We start from the raw sequence: 16,572 nt of genomic DNA, 5'->3' as shown, positions 1-16,572 counted from the left end.
TACCCAAGTCAGGCTTTTTTATTCTTTTGGATCCCTGCATCCCCCTGTTTCATTCCAGAGGTAAACCAGATTCTGTTGTGGGGTATTTTTGTGCATAGTTTTTCCCCTTCCCACCTTCCCCCGGATTTCCACAATACCTTTACAATTAAGAAAACTCTTGCAATTTGCCTTCAAGTCACCCTGCAGCAGCTCCTCAAAACCTCCCATCCCTCTGACAGCCCTTTCTTTTGGTGGGTGGTTGAGGAAAGGAGTCACTGGGTGAAGAGAGGCAAACAAGGCAACAATTCCAGCAGGATTCCTGCGTGGTTAGCAAAACAGGAGCTGCCATTGTCCGGCGGTGCCCTGCTGATCCGCAGGGTTTGTCCCGCTGAATGCCGAGGCCTTGTGGCTTCTGGGATTTTTCCCTTACTCTTTCAAATAAAAGCAGAGGTGGGGGATGCTCCTGACAGGCCCAAGGTTTTGTGGATTATTCGGCGACGAGTTTGTGTTGGTTCCCTCGCTGCGTGTGCGAGAACAGCTGCCTTTGGAGCCACGGGAGATCCTGAGGGGTCGGAGGGTCCCGGGGGTGCCCCTGGGTGTGCCCCTGAACACAGCCCTGCCTTCCACGCTGCTTTCCTTGACTTGCTGTGTTGCAGAATCCCCCGAGGTCCTGTCCAGCAGCCCCTCGAGGATCGGATCTTCACTCCGACCGTCTCGGCTGTGTACAGCACTGTGAGTATCTGCCGGGCTGGGACCGCGCGCGGAGACCAGGTGGGTGTGCAAAAACCCCGTGCACTTAGAAACTCTGCAGTCACAAATGATGCAGTGGGGAAAATGCCTCTTCTTTCTGCCTCCTGAAAGAAATGGTGCTCAAAAAGACCCTTCTGGTTGCATGTGAGTAGGAAAGGAAGGGGGGACCTTCTGGCTCTCCACAACTCTCTGACAGGAGGATGCAGCCAGGGGGAAGTCAGGCTCTGCTCCCGGGAAACAAGGGACAGGACAAGGGGACACAGCCTCAAGTTGTGCCAAGGGAGGTTCACGTTGGGTATTGGAAAAATCTCTTCATTGAAAGGGTGGTCAGACATTGGCACAGGCTGCCCAGGGCAGTGGTGGAGTTGCATCCCTGGAACTGTTCAAAAGATAGTGTGGATGTGGCACCTGGGGACAGGGCTTGGGTGGGCATTGGGATTTTGGTCAAACATTGGACTTGATCTTGGAGGTCTTTTCCACCCTTAATAATTCTATGATTTTATGAAGAACCTTTTTTGTTGCATGGGAGCAGGAAGAGAAGAAATCTTTGGAGGACTTGTGGGTCCATTGCTATTTTTAAGTGTTTCTAGTTTTATTTAGCATATTGAGAGTGGGTTTTCCCAACAGTATCACTGCAATGACAGTGTTTTGGCCATATTTTCACTCTGGTGACTCCATCTCCTTCCTTTTCCCTGCCTCGCAAAGACTGATTTTTTTGTGTATTAGTGGCTTCACATTTCTAATACCTTCTTATCAGAAAAATAATCAAGAAAGATTTGTTTTCACGTGAAACATTCTACTGCACAGAGGAAGAAATGTTTGGTAGTAGATTGAATATTTGGGATAGGTGCCCTTGGCTCGCTGTGCTTGATGTTTGCTAATGTATAATATTGATTATTGTAGAAATTTGGCTTAGAAACAGCCATGTTTATTTGTGAACACAATAGTCTTTTCCTTTTATTCATTTCTTTTTTTCCAATGGCAATAGCTGGAAGCCTAGGGTTATTTATAAGCTTTGCTAAATCAGCACAGCCCTGGGAAAGTCATATTTTGCTTTTCTGGTTGGGATAGTGCAAATATTTTTGATGCCAAAAAACCCTGCTTTTAAGCTGCTCTTTTAATTATTTGGAAAACAGGAGGAAAAGCTGTAGATGGGATAAATTCAGTATATTTTATGCAGGAACATAAGCTGCTTATAGAAAAACATAAGCTGCTGTGCAAGGTTTTCTCCTTCTCTGTTAGCAGGAGTGACTGGGGATGGGGTTCTCGGCCCTGGCTCCCTGTGGGCTGGAGCACCTCTTGCCCAGAGCAGCCGTGGCTGCCCCTGGAACCCTGGAAGTGCCCAAGGCCAAGCTGGGCAGGGCTTGGAGCAACCTGGGACAGTGGAAGGTGTCCCTGCCCATGGCAGGGGTGGAATGGGATGAGGATGATTAAAGTTCCTCCCAATCCAAACCATTCCATGATGATTCAGTGATGATGCTGGTATTTAGCCTTTCCCTTTTTTGGGTTGTAGAGGAGTTTTGTGATCCCTCCTCTGCTGCGGCTGTCAGGGGTGCTGAGCTGAGCTTTGGGCAGGATTAAGGGTAAAAGTGCTGCCAAGTGCCCGTTGGGCCCGGAAATGCAGCAGCTCAGGTGGCTGTAGTGGCAGAAGGACTCGGCTGTGGCCGTGGGTGGTCTGGTGGCCAGGGAGCCATGGATTCCCATCCAGGTGAGTTGGAATGGTTGCATGCAGCTCTGACAAGGGTTGATGATTCTGAGGTTTGTGGCGTTGACAGCAGTGAATCAACAAACCCGAGCTGCAGGCTTTGTGCTCCTGCTGTTCTCAATAAATGGTATATAAATGTTTGTGTGAAAAAGGCAAAACCAAAGGAACAAATTCGGAAGAAATCCTTCCCTGAGGGTGGGGAGGCCCTGGCACAGGGTTCCCAGAGCAGCTGTGGCTGCCCTGTCCCTGGGAGTCCCCAGGGCCAGGTTGGACAGGGCTTGGAGCAACCTGGAATAGTGGGAGATGTTCCTGCCCATGGGACAAGGTGAGCTTTAAGGGCCCTTCCAGCCCAAACCATTCTGTGAACATAAATGTACAGACACTTAAAATAAATAATTCAGTTTGTATTATCTTTCATATACCCCGTACAACACTTAAAAAACACTTTAAAAATATCTGAATTCCTTTAAAAGAAGGTTATTTTTTTCAATTCTTTCCTCCCAAGTTATAGTGCAGATGCCTGTGGGGAAAATATGACTGTAAAAATTTAAATTAATGTAAAATAGAAAAGTAACTGTGAAGAATGACCCAAAATAGCTTTTCAGTGTGGAAAAATATCACTCCTTGCTATGTTACAGGAATAGAAGACAGGACTGGGAGTATCTCAGTTCCAGGATTTGAGAATGCACAAGTTTGAGAGAAAATTTCATGTTTTGGGGAGAGGAGAGAAATTTCTCAGCTGGGTTCCTTTCAGGCTTCCATTTGAAGCCCCAGGCGGATTTCAGATTCAGAGGGAGTCCAGGGAAAAATGAATTGGATGGAAAAAGCACATGATGGGAGGGCCTTGACAAATTCATTCATGAAAGGTCTCAGAGGTTTCTTACACAAAGGAACAGCACCACGCATTTAAGGCCTGGGTTTGCATTAAACAGTCATTTTTTATTTGGTGAATTTGGTATAGTTTGTCTAGATTTTACAAAAATCCCCTGATTTAAGGTGAGGAAGAGCACTATGAAATCACAGAATCATGAAGGTTGGGAAAGACCTCCTGGATCTTCAAGTCCAACCTCCAAGTCCCTCCTCAGTACCCGGGGGCTGCTTTTTCCCTTTGGCGTTTTATTCCCTTGCACATGCTCTGTGGGATTCCACATGGGTTATGGATCCTCATTCCCAAAGATGTGTGTTTTTCAGAGCATGGCTGGTTTGGGAAGAGGTCTGGGGTCTGTAAACACCCTGTGGTGACTCTGAGCCGCGTTGTTACTGTACATCCTGCATGGGCTGGGAGGAGAAATTGTTTGAGATATGAACAACCCACAGATGAACCCCCAATTTTTAGTTATATAAAGATGAAAAATAATTCAATTACCCCTTCCATGCCTTCCCACATGCATTATCAGGACCTTGGTTGCACATTCCAGAGCTCTTTTTCTCTTCCCACAGCTACAAAAGTGGGAATGGAAAATCACGTGGCTTCCACTGTGAGCCCCAATAATAAAACTGACTCTGAGGAACAAGTTTTGCTGTAGGGCAGAGGTAGGAGGTGAGGAAGAGGCCAAGTGGGATGAAGTTTGTCTGAGAATTTGGAGATGCTCAAAATTCACGACAAGGCTTTGGTAAAACCTCTTTATCAAGGAAATCGTACTGGTATTAAACTGAAACCCACCTAATTAATCATAAATCATATTTATTTATTTATTTATTGTGACATCTTATACTGGGTGGGTTGTTGGTTTGGGTTTTTTAATAAATAAATCCAGCAGTAGAATTATTTTAAAGCAAACTACAGTTGGAAATAATTATTTCCATAAACTAATCTTGTAATAATTTTCCCTCATCAATAATGGTGAATGCTCTATTGCAGAGCTACATTTGGACATAAAGATTTGGGGGTTGTCCTGTAAGCAGCTTCTTACAGGAATCCTCTGCACTGCAAGAAATGAGGGTGATTACTCGTGTGGCCTCTGCAAGATCCCAAACTGCAGAGTTCGGAAGGGGCATAAGAATAAAATTCTGTTTCTGTTGTAAATCATTTCAAGAGGGTTTTTTGGGTTGGAGTTTCTTTGAAAGACATAGACCTCTAATAGGAAGGGAACTGCGCAAAAGGTGACCGTAAATCCCACCTGCCACCCCTGTCCTGTGCCCAGGGGAATGGGGCAGATTGTATGGAAAATGAGATTAATGAGCAGAAGCAGATGTGCTCTTCAAATTCAGCATGAGGCACAACTCTGGAATTGGATAAGAAGAATAATGGTGTTCATTTGCACAAATAACTGGTTTTGGCAGGTTATGGTGAAGGTTTGTAACTGCCGTAGTAACATGGTGTGATTGGAAGTGCTGAAGCTTGGACCAACACTACTCTGAAATGTTTATGAAAGTTTTTTTGTAAGCTGAGGAGCAACACTGAGGCCACGAGCAACCTGGTCTAATGGAAGGCGTTCCTACCCATGGCATGGGATGAGTTAAAGGTCCCTTCCAACCCAAACCATTCCATGATTCTGTGAGTGACTTCTGGATGTGAACCAGTTAGGAGTGAGTGATAACAAGGTGTGTTTGTGAGGGGAGAAGTCGCTTGGTCAGGTGCAGCCTGGAGCAGGGTCCATGTGGTGGGGCTGGATCCAGCACTCGTTGAAGCCGTCGCTGTTAATTGCTGTCCCCCCATGTCCCTTCAGAGCAGGTACCAACTCCTGTCAGGGTGCCCGGCTCACACCAGCTGGGGGCAAAGAAGGTAATGGGGAAGTGAGGTGCTGAAGAACCCGCTTGTCCCAAATTTCAAGGACTAAGGGTTGACTCCATCATTCACTCTTGGGGTGTTTGGTTGGTTTCTGTCCTGGGGCGCCCAGTGGCCCCCCCGAGTGTTTCACACCCAGCAGAGGTTCCATGATTCGCCTTCGTGTCCTTTAAAGGGATCTTCCTGCAGTGAAGAGAATCCTGTAAAAAAGGGATTAGGGAGGATTAGCTGCTCCAGCCACCCTGTGCTTAAAGGAAGGATCTGGGTCAGGAGGCCGACGCGGTCCCTGCCTGGCTGCTGTGGAGGCTGTGGAATGTGCAAGAGGGAAGCTCAGTTCCTCATCCTGTTCCAGCCTAGAATCATGGAATGGTTTGGAAGGGTCTTAAAGCCCATCCAGAGCCACCCCTGCCATGGACAGGGACTCCTTCCACTATCTCAGGTTGCTCCAAGCCCTGTCCAGCCTGGCCTTGGACACTTCCAGGGATCCAGGGGCAGCCACAGCTTCATAAGTACCTGAAACCAGGGAGTTGGATGGGGGAAAGGGTAATCCCTAACTTGTAAAAGATGCAAACCCAAAAGATGTAAAAGATCTCAGAAAGAAAAGCAAGAATCCCAGACTGAGGTTTTATTTCGTATTTCATTACCTGCTTCCTTTAAAATACAGGATTAAGGCTTCTGGAAAACTAAAATTAGCCTCTTGCTATTCAGGGAAAATAGAAGGTGATGCTCTAGCAAATTAATATGTAATTTTGTGCATCCATTTTTAGGAGAACAATTTAATCTGTAGATTTAAGGAGGGTATTTACTTCCATAGTCATCTCAGACCATTTAAGAAACAGCAAACCACACCCTGGGCTCTGTGGGGGCAGACACCCCAGGAGTAATGAGCTTAGACAGTCCCTACCTCATTGATTTGTTAAAAATTATTGAGAAAACATAAAAATTCAGCAAGTTTGTCTTCCTTTACTACCTGTTTACATTAAAATCAGTATCTTATAATTCAGTTTATTTGTAAATACTTTGTTGTAGGAAGAGGAAGGTGTAGAAACACCAACGTTGCTGTAGCTGCTGAGAAGGGCTCTCTGTGCTTTTCCTTCTGCTGGAACAAACACCAGTCCGAGCTAGATTTGGCTAACCTTAGGAGGTCCTGGAAGATCAGTGGTAGGCTCCTATGGGATACTCTCCAAGTGTGCTGTTGCCAAACCGTCAAGCTGGTACAATTTTATAATTGTTCTGCTGCCTTTGTTAGGCTTTCAAGCCAATTTTAGTGGGTCCAGACCTGTGTCTGTCATGTGTCTGCTGCACTGCACAAGGGTATCTCATGGACAGTCATTCAAGCAGCTGCAGTTTTCCTCTCAGTTCAGCTTCCAGATTTCAGATCCAATCACAAGAGCATTCCTTGATGTCTTTTATTAACCTCCAACTTAGGTTGTTTTCCCCAAGGTGGTGCTGGAGTCACCATCCCTGGAAGCGTTCACAAGGTGTGGGGATGTGGCACTTGGGAACATGGTTCAGGGGTGGACCTGGCAGTGCTGGGTTAATGGTTGAACTCTATGATCTTGGAGGGCTTTCCAAGGTTAGTGTTTCTGGGATTCTATTCCATGGTTCTGTTTGCATGTTACAATTTCTGAGGAGGGGGACTGCTGGATGCTGTCCTAACCTGGAGTATTGGTGGTGCCCCTGTCCCCATTGTCAAAGCCCTGTGTGGACTTGGGTGCTGTTGGATCAGAGGATTTTGGATGGCTCCAGCATTAGCTGGAGCAGTGTTTGCACTGGTGAGAGTAGGGAGGTGAAAACTGGCAGTGGTTGAAGTCCCACTGCTATCACAAAATAACCTCTATTTTCCCCCAAGAAGTGACGTTCACAGAGAATCCTGGTGAGGAGCATGGGCACAACCTGCCTCTGGGGCTGTTGATCGGAATGATTTCCTTGTATTTTGGGTTGCCTTTGCTTCCTCCCCCTCCCTGACTGCAGTTTTTGATGTCCATCATGATCCATAGTCGCTTCTAAGCACTGAGTGCTGCACGGCTGACGTGACAACTCTCTCAGGGTTGACACAGGAGTCGTGGAAGAGACTTTTAATTTTCTCAGGGATGGGCTGTGGAAGGTTTTATGGAGTTCTCTGTTAGGCTGGCTCTGATTCAGCCGAGGCTGCGTGCGCACACCTGCCAAGAGAGATCAGCCCAAAAAAGAGATGATTCATCCCTGGCAAAGGGAAGGATCCAGTTGGGGACAGAGGATGATCACAGGTTCTGTGACTGACCCACCCTTTCCTCTGATGAGCACTTGGGGGCTGTAAATCTTCCCACAATGAAGGGTCCTGGCCCATTCCCAAGCCCGGAGCTGTTGCACGTTGTGATTTCTTGGGATTTCGGTGCTGGAGCAGCTGCTGTGGTGGTTTAGGAACTGTAACGACAGGCATGGACACTCTGAGTGCAATAAAGTGACTTGGAAAAAGCATTTAAGTGGTGAACTCCGTGACTTCTGCTCTCTGGGAGCTTGGAGCTAATGCTCCATTAAAGCAGCCAGGAATTTCCTTCTGCCCTCTTTACCCTGCTAGGGACAGTCATGCACACGTCGGCCTGCGCGGTGCCATGACCTGTGGGCTTCGGGTGCCTTTAGCTCAGACAGAGGAATGTTAGATGGGATATTGGGAGGAAATCCTTCCCTGTGAGGGTGCTGAGCCCCTGGCACAGGGTGCCCAGAACAGCTGGGACTGCCCCTGGATCCCTGGCAGTGCCCAAGGCCAGGCTGGACATTGGGGCTTGGAGCAGCCTGGGACAGTGGGAGGAGTCCCTGTCCATGTCAGGGGTGGGACTGGATGGGCTTTAAGGTCCTTTCCAACCCAAACCATTCCATGATTAAGTGGCGCTTCTCAGCAAACAAATAAATGAGAAAAGGTCAGTGAGAAGCAAATGCCAAATTTCAGTAGTGTGAGTTTTAACCCAATATGCCAAAATTTGATTGTGTTGAACTGCTGGTGGTGTCACCCAATAGTTATGTGACTCTTTTTTTCTTTGATTCTCCTTTTTTTACTATAGCCACTCTATAAAATTATTTAAAACAGTTCCATCATAGAGATAGTACAGTGGAGCAAATATTTGTGTGCCATGGAAACATTTTTCTAATGTTTTGTTTAATGTGTTTTGTTGAGTATTTTTAATAGAAGCTGAGAAAGGAGATAAACATATGCAAGAATTGCTTTGCTATTTCATTCCTTGCTTGTGGCAAGCCCTGCAGATACCACAGACTCTCTGCAGCCCTTTATTTTTCCTTTTTGGAGGGGTATGCAAATTTCCCCCTTACTTTGTTGGTGGTAATGTGTATCCCCTTGCAAAATCCCAATATTTTTGATATGGCTTCTCATGGAGAGATCAGAAGGTCCCAGGCCAGAAGGCAGAGGGATCCAACACATTTCCACCAGTGACTCCAGCTGGTGCTCTGATTTTTTGATCCTTCCACGTTTTCCTAAATTGCATAAATAGTTAAGTAACTTGTGCAGTGTTTCACTTAGATAAATACATATTATTTTATCTCTCTAAATATGTACAGTGGAGTCTCTGCAGACTGATTACTAATGTAATGTTTTACTAACAGTTTATCTCCACACAGGTAACACAAGTAGCAAGACAACCGGGTCCTCCTGCCCCATCCCCTTACACTGCACATGAAATAAATAAGGGACACCCAAATCTTGCTGCAACGCCACCGGGACATGCATCGTCCCCTGGGCTCTCACAGGTAAGACCTGGCGTTGGAGCAGAGCATTCCCAGCCTCCCCCTTTTCCTCTTGTCCCATTCTCAGCTTCTCTGCTCAGCAATTAACTGAGTTGTGTTGTCTGTGACCAGTGTAGAAATAAAGTGGATAAAGGGTGTGGCTTGAACCTTGCAGCACTTAGATTAGCACACCAATTAAATACAAGTTTATTAGACATTAGTTCCTTGTGGAGTCTGTAACAGAAACTAAAAGCAACTTGAAAAATTAGAGAAAATAATCATTGATGAGGAGGAATGTGTTTTACTGCTGGATCAGGCAGTTTGGGGCATGACCTGACTCCCACACCCTAAAAGTGCCCTCTGTCATCCGTCAGGGATTTTCCATGGGGCGTTTTGTACAAGGTGGTGCAGTTTGGTAATTCTAAGAAATGGGTCAGGAAAATGAGTTGCACAAATGATTGCTCATAAAAGAGATGAGACAAAGGGCTGGTTACAGAAAAGTCCAGAACAAGAGATAAATGGGAGTTAGAATAAGAATGGAGAAATAGTTTAGTGGGATATGTGGAATGAATTGGTCTCTTTGTAGCCTCTATTAGATAAATATTCTGCAGGGCTGACTTGAGAGTGGAGAAGCTTATCTGAAAAAGGAGGGGACAAAAGAGGCAGGTAATGGGGTGAGAAAAAAAGAGAGATAAAAGATACTGAGGTGGGGAAAGTGGGATGTGTAAAGAATGAGGTGTGAGATGGAGGAAAGCCTGATGTTCCCTTTGCTCTTGATTAATTTCTACTTTTGTGGATCGAGCTGGAAGGCCTGAGCAGGTCAGCTGTTAAGGAGAGTGGGTTTGTTATGAGCAGGGGGTGTAGGATGAGAGGCTGAGGGTGGGTTGGGAATGAGGAAGTGATGGGGAGAGCCTCGAGTGGATCCAAGCCCCCCTGCCAGCCTCTGAAACGTTAAACTGCAGCTGACCTTCCAGCCAGGGAGATGCCTGGAAAGAGGTCATGGAAGGAGCACTTCACCTGAATGATGCACGTTTTAGATAAAACATGACGGGGAAAGTGGAAACTTGTGGTTGTGTTTGTGAATGTGCGGATGCTCATCCTCCATGGAGTGGGGAATGAGAGGCTGAAGTGTCTCCTGCAGGCATTAGTGGTGTTGGAGCTGTTCCTTGCACTCCTGCTGCATGGCTGTTGGAAGTAAAGGCTCTGGGCTGAGGACTGAGGCTCACAGAACAGGGAGGGCACAGCAGGGTTGCAGAGCAAACCTTCAGATGCTGCCTGGCTTTTGTCATGGATCAAGACATTCCTTCCTGGTAAACCTCACCAACACAGGGAAGCTACTCGTGTGGCAGAGGAGAGGGGAAGAAGAGAACATTCTGGGCAGCCTCTTTATTCTAATCAAGGGATTTCTTTTCTTCCCTTAATATTTTCCTGTTGAGTCAGTGCATCCATAGCAAGTGGGCTCTGTGCCAAATCTCCAGCCAGCTGGAAAATGCTGCTTTCCTGTTCCTCTGGCTCTTGGAAGTGAGGGTCAGCTTGTGTCCCTGCCGTGCTGCTGGAGTGACCTCAGAGCCTCTGTGGCAGCTGAGGGCCCTCAGGGGCTCTGGAGGGTGCTCCCACTCTGTGGAGCCAGCCGTTGTGTGCTGAGGGACAGGGAGGAGCAGCAAGATCGGGGTTACGAGGCAGATGAAGCTTCAGGTACTGTGGGCTTTGGGGCCAGAGAGGACTGGGGTCTGCAGAGCTTTTCCCCAGGTGATTCGTGCCAAGGTGGGATTCGGCAGTGGAGCAGCACAAATGGTTCCTGCTCATCCCCAGCTGGTGTCGGCACTGCCGGGGCTCCTCTCAGGAGCCCTTTCCTTTGGGTGAAGGTTGGGTGGTGATGCCAGGTTGGACAGGTCTTGGAGCAGCCTGGTCTGGTGGAAGGTGTCCCTGCCCGTGGAACAAGCTGATCCAACCCAAACCGTTCTGGGATTCTGCAAAGAACCAAAATGCAGGTGCTTGCACTTGGGACACCAGAAAGGCTTGAAAAGGGATCAAAGCCTTCCACAACAGCCTGTCCCCAGGGAAAGTTTCCTGTACCCCTGAACTATTAGAGATTTGAGTAAATTTAAATTCTGAATATTCTTCTGTGCATCTCACTTGGACCCCTGTCAGGAGTTGAGTTTCTGTGTTATGTCATGGTAAGAAGTTCGCAAGCTAAGTGGAGATTTGGGTGAAAGTTTAGCCTGTTCATTGCCTCTGTGATTTGTCTCCCTTGGGTTTCAAAGAACACCCTGGTGCTTGTGTTAAGAATGAGGTGAGTGGAAGTTTCCTCTTTCCACACTTCTTGTAGTTTGTGAATTTCCATTGTGGTTTCGTTTGTTTGCTTTCTTCTAGAAAGCGATGAGAGAGTAATTTTTGAATAATTTTGTCTGATTCTTGGACACCTTAATCCTACTGTTTCCCTTTAGAGATAAAGGGACCACGGCTGACATGGGATTCAGATGAATGCATTATTATTAATTCCTTTAACAGCAATAAACCACTTCACAAATATCTGTATTTTACCCACCCACACTGTGTTGATGATTGAACATTGAACAAAGGTTGTCTTTGCCTTTGTCCAGGCATGCCTAACATAGCGAGGGGGTGTTGTGCATGAAAGGTAGGGACAAGACCACTTTGTTTGAATTAGAGTCTGATTAAGGGTCATTGATTTCTCCATCAGACCCTGAGTTAATGAATACTCATAAGAGTGAGTCTTTCCGAGGTGGGGACTGCTCTTGAGGCAGTAGTGAGTGGTGGATGTTTTAGGCTTTGGATGTCATTTGGTACTAAATGGAATTTGGGCAGAGGTAGAATGTGTCACTGCTGGTGTGGGCACATTGCTCTGGTTGCTCTCTGGGCTCAGCAGAGTCGCTGCTTGCTGTTACCCAGGAGGGATCTCAGCATCTCCTCAGGCTCAAGAGTTTCTGGAAGTGGGGATGTCACAGAATCATGGAATGTCCTGAGCTGGAAGGGACCCACAAGGATCATCCAGTCCAATCCCTGGCCCTGCCCAGACACCTCAACAACCCCACCCTGGGCACCCCTGGCAGCGCTGTCCAAACGCTCCTGGAGCTCTGGCAGCCTGGGCAGTGCCCAGCACCCTCTGGGGGAAGAACCTTTCCCGATATCCAACCTAAACTCCCCTGGCACAGCTCCAGCCGTTCCCTGGGTCCTGTCCTGGTCACAGAGCAGAGCTCAGAGCTGCCCCTTGGGAGGAGCTGCAGCCCCCAATGAGGGCTCCCCTCAGGCTCCTCTTCTCCAGGCTGAACACACCAAGTGCCCTCAGCTGCTCCTCATGTGGCCCCTCCAGACCCTTCGCGCTCACCCTTGGCAGGAGCCATGCTCCGAAGGAGAGCGAGGGTTAACAAATGCTTTGGTTCCATGAGTGACCCCTCACTCTCCTGGCTGCTCCAGAGCTGCCTGTCCCAGCACGTCTGAGGGCTGGGAGATGAGGTAATACCTTGAATTCTAGTAAGTGATAAAAGGAATTGCTGTGCCTTACCAGAGCTCCGGGAGCTGGAGCAGTTCACTGTAAGTTGTGTGTGGTGAGATGATGGCATCGTGCTGAGTGGTCTGAAAGGGAGAGTTTGGGAACCAGGGATCAGGGAATGTGTGGGGTATTTAACCTGAGAAGTCAGGTGCAAGTGAACCTTGTGCCTTTGTTTGCTTTGCTTTTGCTTTATTTAAACAGACAGAAGCAGCTGGTGCTGTGGTTGGGTGGCCCTTTCTCTCACTCCTCCACCTTTTCCATCTGACGTAGCCCAAACGAGCACGGCTCCCTGTTCCGCTTCCTCTGAGAGCTTTCCTGACGGACGCCCCCCGGCACTCTTCTGCCCTTCAGGATGAGTTTGTGCAGCACAGTGAGGAGATCTTGGCAGCTGTGTGGAGCTGTCCCACAGCCCCGTCTTTGCAGCAGGAGGCAGCGTCTCTGCTTCCCAAATTCCAGGGCCTTGAAATCATAGTGCTGCTCCCGGGAATGTGCTGAACTCTGGCGCAGGGGAATGCGCAGCACATGCTGCTGCAGCGATGTTATGGCCAGATGCGGCCCCAAGTACATAAAATTTCATATTCCTGTTGGGTTTTGCATGTTTTTCCCTCGTTCTGACAGGGAGAGGAGGGGCATGGCCCCTCTGCCTCCTCTCCTGGCTTGAGGCTGCAGAAGGGGCTGGTTTGACACAATTCCCTTTCTCAGTGTGCAGAGGAAAGGAGAAGCCATTGGAAAAGGAGCAGAGCAGGTTATCCCCTGTAATCCAGGGCCTGGATTGACAGTCAGTCACCATCCTGTGATGGATGGGAGAATCCAGAGCAGGCCGAGAGCATTCCCAGAGCCCTTAACAGAGAGCAGCTGAAGCGCTGCAAGTCTGCCCCGCTCCAGCTGTGCGTTACACCGATGGATGGGGCAGCCATGGTAGGATGGGGTAATGGGAAAGGGAAGCACTTCCAGAGCAGCTAGGCTGGGAGCCGCAGGAAAGAGCTTCCCTCTGTCCATGGAGAGAACAGAGGAGGAGAGGGTTCCTCCAGAGGCAGCATGCAGAGCTCAGGGCACCAGGAGAAGACAGTTCCATCCCTCTTTCCATCCCCCTCGTGACCTGGGAGTGTTTTGGAGGATCCCAAGGAACAAGTGCAGTGGGTTCTGGCATGTGAGGGTGAGTGGTTTGGAAAAGACTCGTGGCTTTCTCTGCCTCAGCTTTGGAACTGCGGGCTCCAGTGGGATGCTGAGAGATTCTTTTAGTCCAGGCCCACAGTTTGGAAGCACCAAGCGACCACACTTGGAGCAAATTGCCAGGAATTTCCTCTGTAATCAGGGAAAGCTTCAGCCCTCATTAAGAACACGCTGTGCACTGAGCAGATCGGTGCTGCCTGCCCACGGCTGCCTCTTGGAATGGGCTGGAATGCTGGAGCGCCTGGGGAGCAGAGGATCCCACAGCACTGATGGGGACCTTCCTCTGGAGCTGTTGTAGCTGTAGACATCCCTCACCTGCTCCTAAAAAGGTTGAGATACTCCCAAGTGAACAAAAGTGCAAGAGGGCTGAATTCTCTGGATCTTGGTGCACGGAGACCTTGACTTTTAGGTGGCTGATTTAAATCCAGAACAGATTGTACCAGCTGAAACTTGTTACCATCTGGTTCTGTGCCTGAAGTGAAGAGAGTTTTGTGGTCTCATTCTGGTCCTCAAAAATGTCACCATCGTTAAATTAGTGTTTGTAATAGCAGGGAGACATTCCTTGGTACCTTCAGGTCTGGGAATGTGTGCCAGGAAGCAAATCTGCCTGCCATCTGTGGCATGTTTACTAGGCAATCCCCAAGCCCCTCTTTTATGATCTTGGATCCTTTCTACAGGAGCTGGAATAATCCTGTTAGAACCATGATGTTTATTCGATGCTTCCATCTTCTGTAGCCCAATTTGAGATGCTTTTAATAAAGGGATGTTTATTAAGGGGTCGGAACAGAAGGAGGGATGTAATTTAATTGTAACCTCACCCTTACTGGTACTGTGTGGTCAGTCAGGTGTCCTGGGACGTGGGGAGTGTTACTCCTTGTTCTCTCTTCGTGTTGGAGGCAGCTGCCTTTGGAGTCTGGTTGCTACATGTCAAATTTATCTTCCCCCAAATTCTGGTGACCAGGGACAGGACTGAGGGAGCAGCTGCTGGAGCTGTGCCAGGGGAGTTTAGGTTGGATATCAGGAAAGGCTCTTCCCCCAGAGGGTGCTGGGCACTGCCCAGGCTCCCCAGGGAATGGGCACGGCCCCGAGGCTGCCAGGGGTGCCCAGGGTGGGGTTGTTGAGGTGTCTGGGCAGGGCCAGGGATTGGACTGGATGATCCTTGTGGGTCCCTTCCAGCTCCATGATTCCTCATTATTTGGGTCCACACGTGCTTTGCTAGGAGGAAATAGTTGGCATAAAATCAGATAATAAACCTCCAATGCCCCTGGATCACCAGGGGCTCCCAGTTTTATTGTCTCATTCAGATAAACCCTCTGTCCATAATTTTCTGTGTTCAAGAGCACCGTTGTGCATCCTGTGATCTGAGCTGGTCTCTGAGCTTTGCAGGGAACTCTTCCCCCAGAGAACTTCTCTGTGTAGGAACCTCCTTGTTTTGTGTAAGGTGCAGTTATAGCCAATTCCCTGCTGCTTAAAACCACCCAGAGTGGTAACTTGTCCTGTAACTCGTATGGTTGTCAGTCAGGATATTTATTCATGGTGTAGACAAAGAATGAAAGATTAAACTCTCCTTATATAAATGAAGAAGTTGGTGCTGGACCAGATGAGGGGAAATGTTGCCTGTTTGTGCTGTTCCTCCAAGCAGCATATTCCAGTTTCTTGGATCTTCTGTCCATTCCACATAATGAGAATAAAGCAAATTTAAACAACTCCTGACAGTGTTTTGTGAACAAGAAACCTGCCTAAATAACCAGGTTAATGTGTAGTAATGGAATTTTTTTCTGACCAGTCAAGAGTTTGACCTCTCGTCCTTCTCACTTCTTTCCTTGTGCTTCCTTGTACATCCAGGTCAGGCTTCATCCCAGCACATTGCCAATGCATTTTGCTAATTCCAGGCTTGCAGGAATATGTGACTGCAGGTGGAGATTTGAAACTGCGAGTTATTTAATAGCTGATAAATCCAGAAGTGTAATCTTCTTTTGGCCTTTGTGTTCAAGACCTGCTGGAAGTGCAGCTGAACCCGCTGGTTCGTAATAGGATTAGGAGGTTTTTGATTGGGTTAATAATGCTGGGAATATTTCCTCCTAGAATGTATTTCATTATTTTTGGTTCATTACTGTGCTTTTTACCTCATTAAGTTAAATCTGGGCAAATCTGGCTGGAAACATCAAACATGTCTTGTGTCTCGGTGCCTTTGGGCTTCAGGGTGCCTTTGTGTGGGGATGCTCGGCTTCATGGGTGTCTTCTAATTTGGAAGAGCATCCGGGTGTAAGAGCTGCAGGAAGGGAGAGTTGGGAAGGCATAATGTAGCTTCAAATGCTGATTAACACTATTAATTTTAATTATTTAACCTTGGAAGCAGTTGGCTTTCATAGGGTGCAATGTAGGAGGGATGTATGAATTAGTTTTAGTATTTGTGCACTTAAGAAGGACTAGAAAGAGCCTTTAATTCTTTTTTTTTCTAGCAAGGAAAGGAGAAAGGAAAACCCATTACAATTTTATCATATACATGTGCAAAGAAAAGATTACAGCACAAATACTGAGTCTAGTTAGGACTAGGTCTGGCTTTAGACCCCCCCCATATCTGCCTCATAGAATCCTAACATAGAATCCCAGGATGGTTTGAGTTGGAAAGGACTTTAATCTCGTCCTGTCCAACCCCATGCCGTGGGCAGGGACACCTTCCACTGTCCCGGGGTGCTTCAAGCCCCAATGTCCAGCCTGGCCTCGGACACTTCCAGGGATCCAGGGGCAGCCACAGCTGCTCTGGGCACCCTGTGCCAGGGCCTGCCCACACTCCCAAGGAAGAATTCCATCCCAATATCCCATCTGACCCTTCCCTCTGGCATCGGGAAGCCATTCCCCCTTGTCCTGGCACTCCAGGGGGTGTATTGTAAAAAATTCCTGCTCTGAGAGGTGTGTTTAATCCTTCTCCAAGTGGTCTGGTTTGCCCAGTGAGGAGAGAGTTTCTCTACTGCTGCTTGAGCTTTTCCTCCCAGGAGTAGCCGT

The 16,572-nt window shown here is 47.9% G+C and overlaps 1 protein-coding gene across 7 annotated transcripts in view; it reads left to right on the top strand.

The window, feature by feature from the left end:
* EIF4G3 (eukaryotic translation initiation factor 4 gamma 3) overlaps positions 1 to 16,572 on the top strand; it is a 141,750-nt gene that overhangs the window by 41,738 nt on the left and 83,440 nt on the right. For 4 of the 7 annotated variants that reach the window (XM_082295777.1, XM_082295775.1, XM_082295774.1 and 1 more), the window contains exons 2-3: positions 636 to 711; positions 8,760 to 8,903. In XM_082295777.1, coding sequence (XP_082151903.1) covers positions 636 to 711; positions 8,760 to 8,903 — 220 coding nt within the window. The remainder of the gene's footprint in view (positions 1 to 635; positions 712 to 8,759; positions 8,904 to 16,572) is intronic. The other 3 variants (XM_082295779.1, XM_082295778.1, XM_082295776.1) reach the window with 2 other exon arrangements.

The sequence above is a fragment of the Coloeus monedula genome (assembly GCF_965178545.1).
Source record: "Coloeus monedula genome assembly, chromosome: 22".
In the NCBI taxonomy this organism is placed as follows: Eukaryota; Metazoa; Chordata; class Aves; order Passeriformes; family Corvidae; genus Coloeus; species Coloeus monedula.
This window is presented reverse-complemented; position numbering and strand designations above follow the sequence as displayed.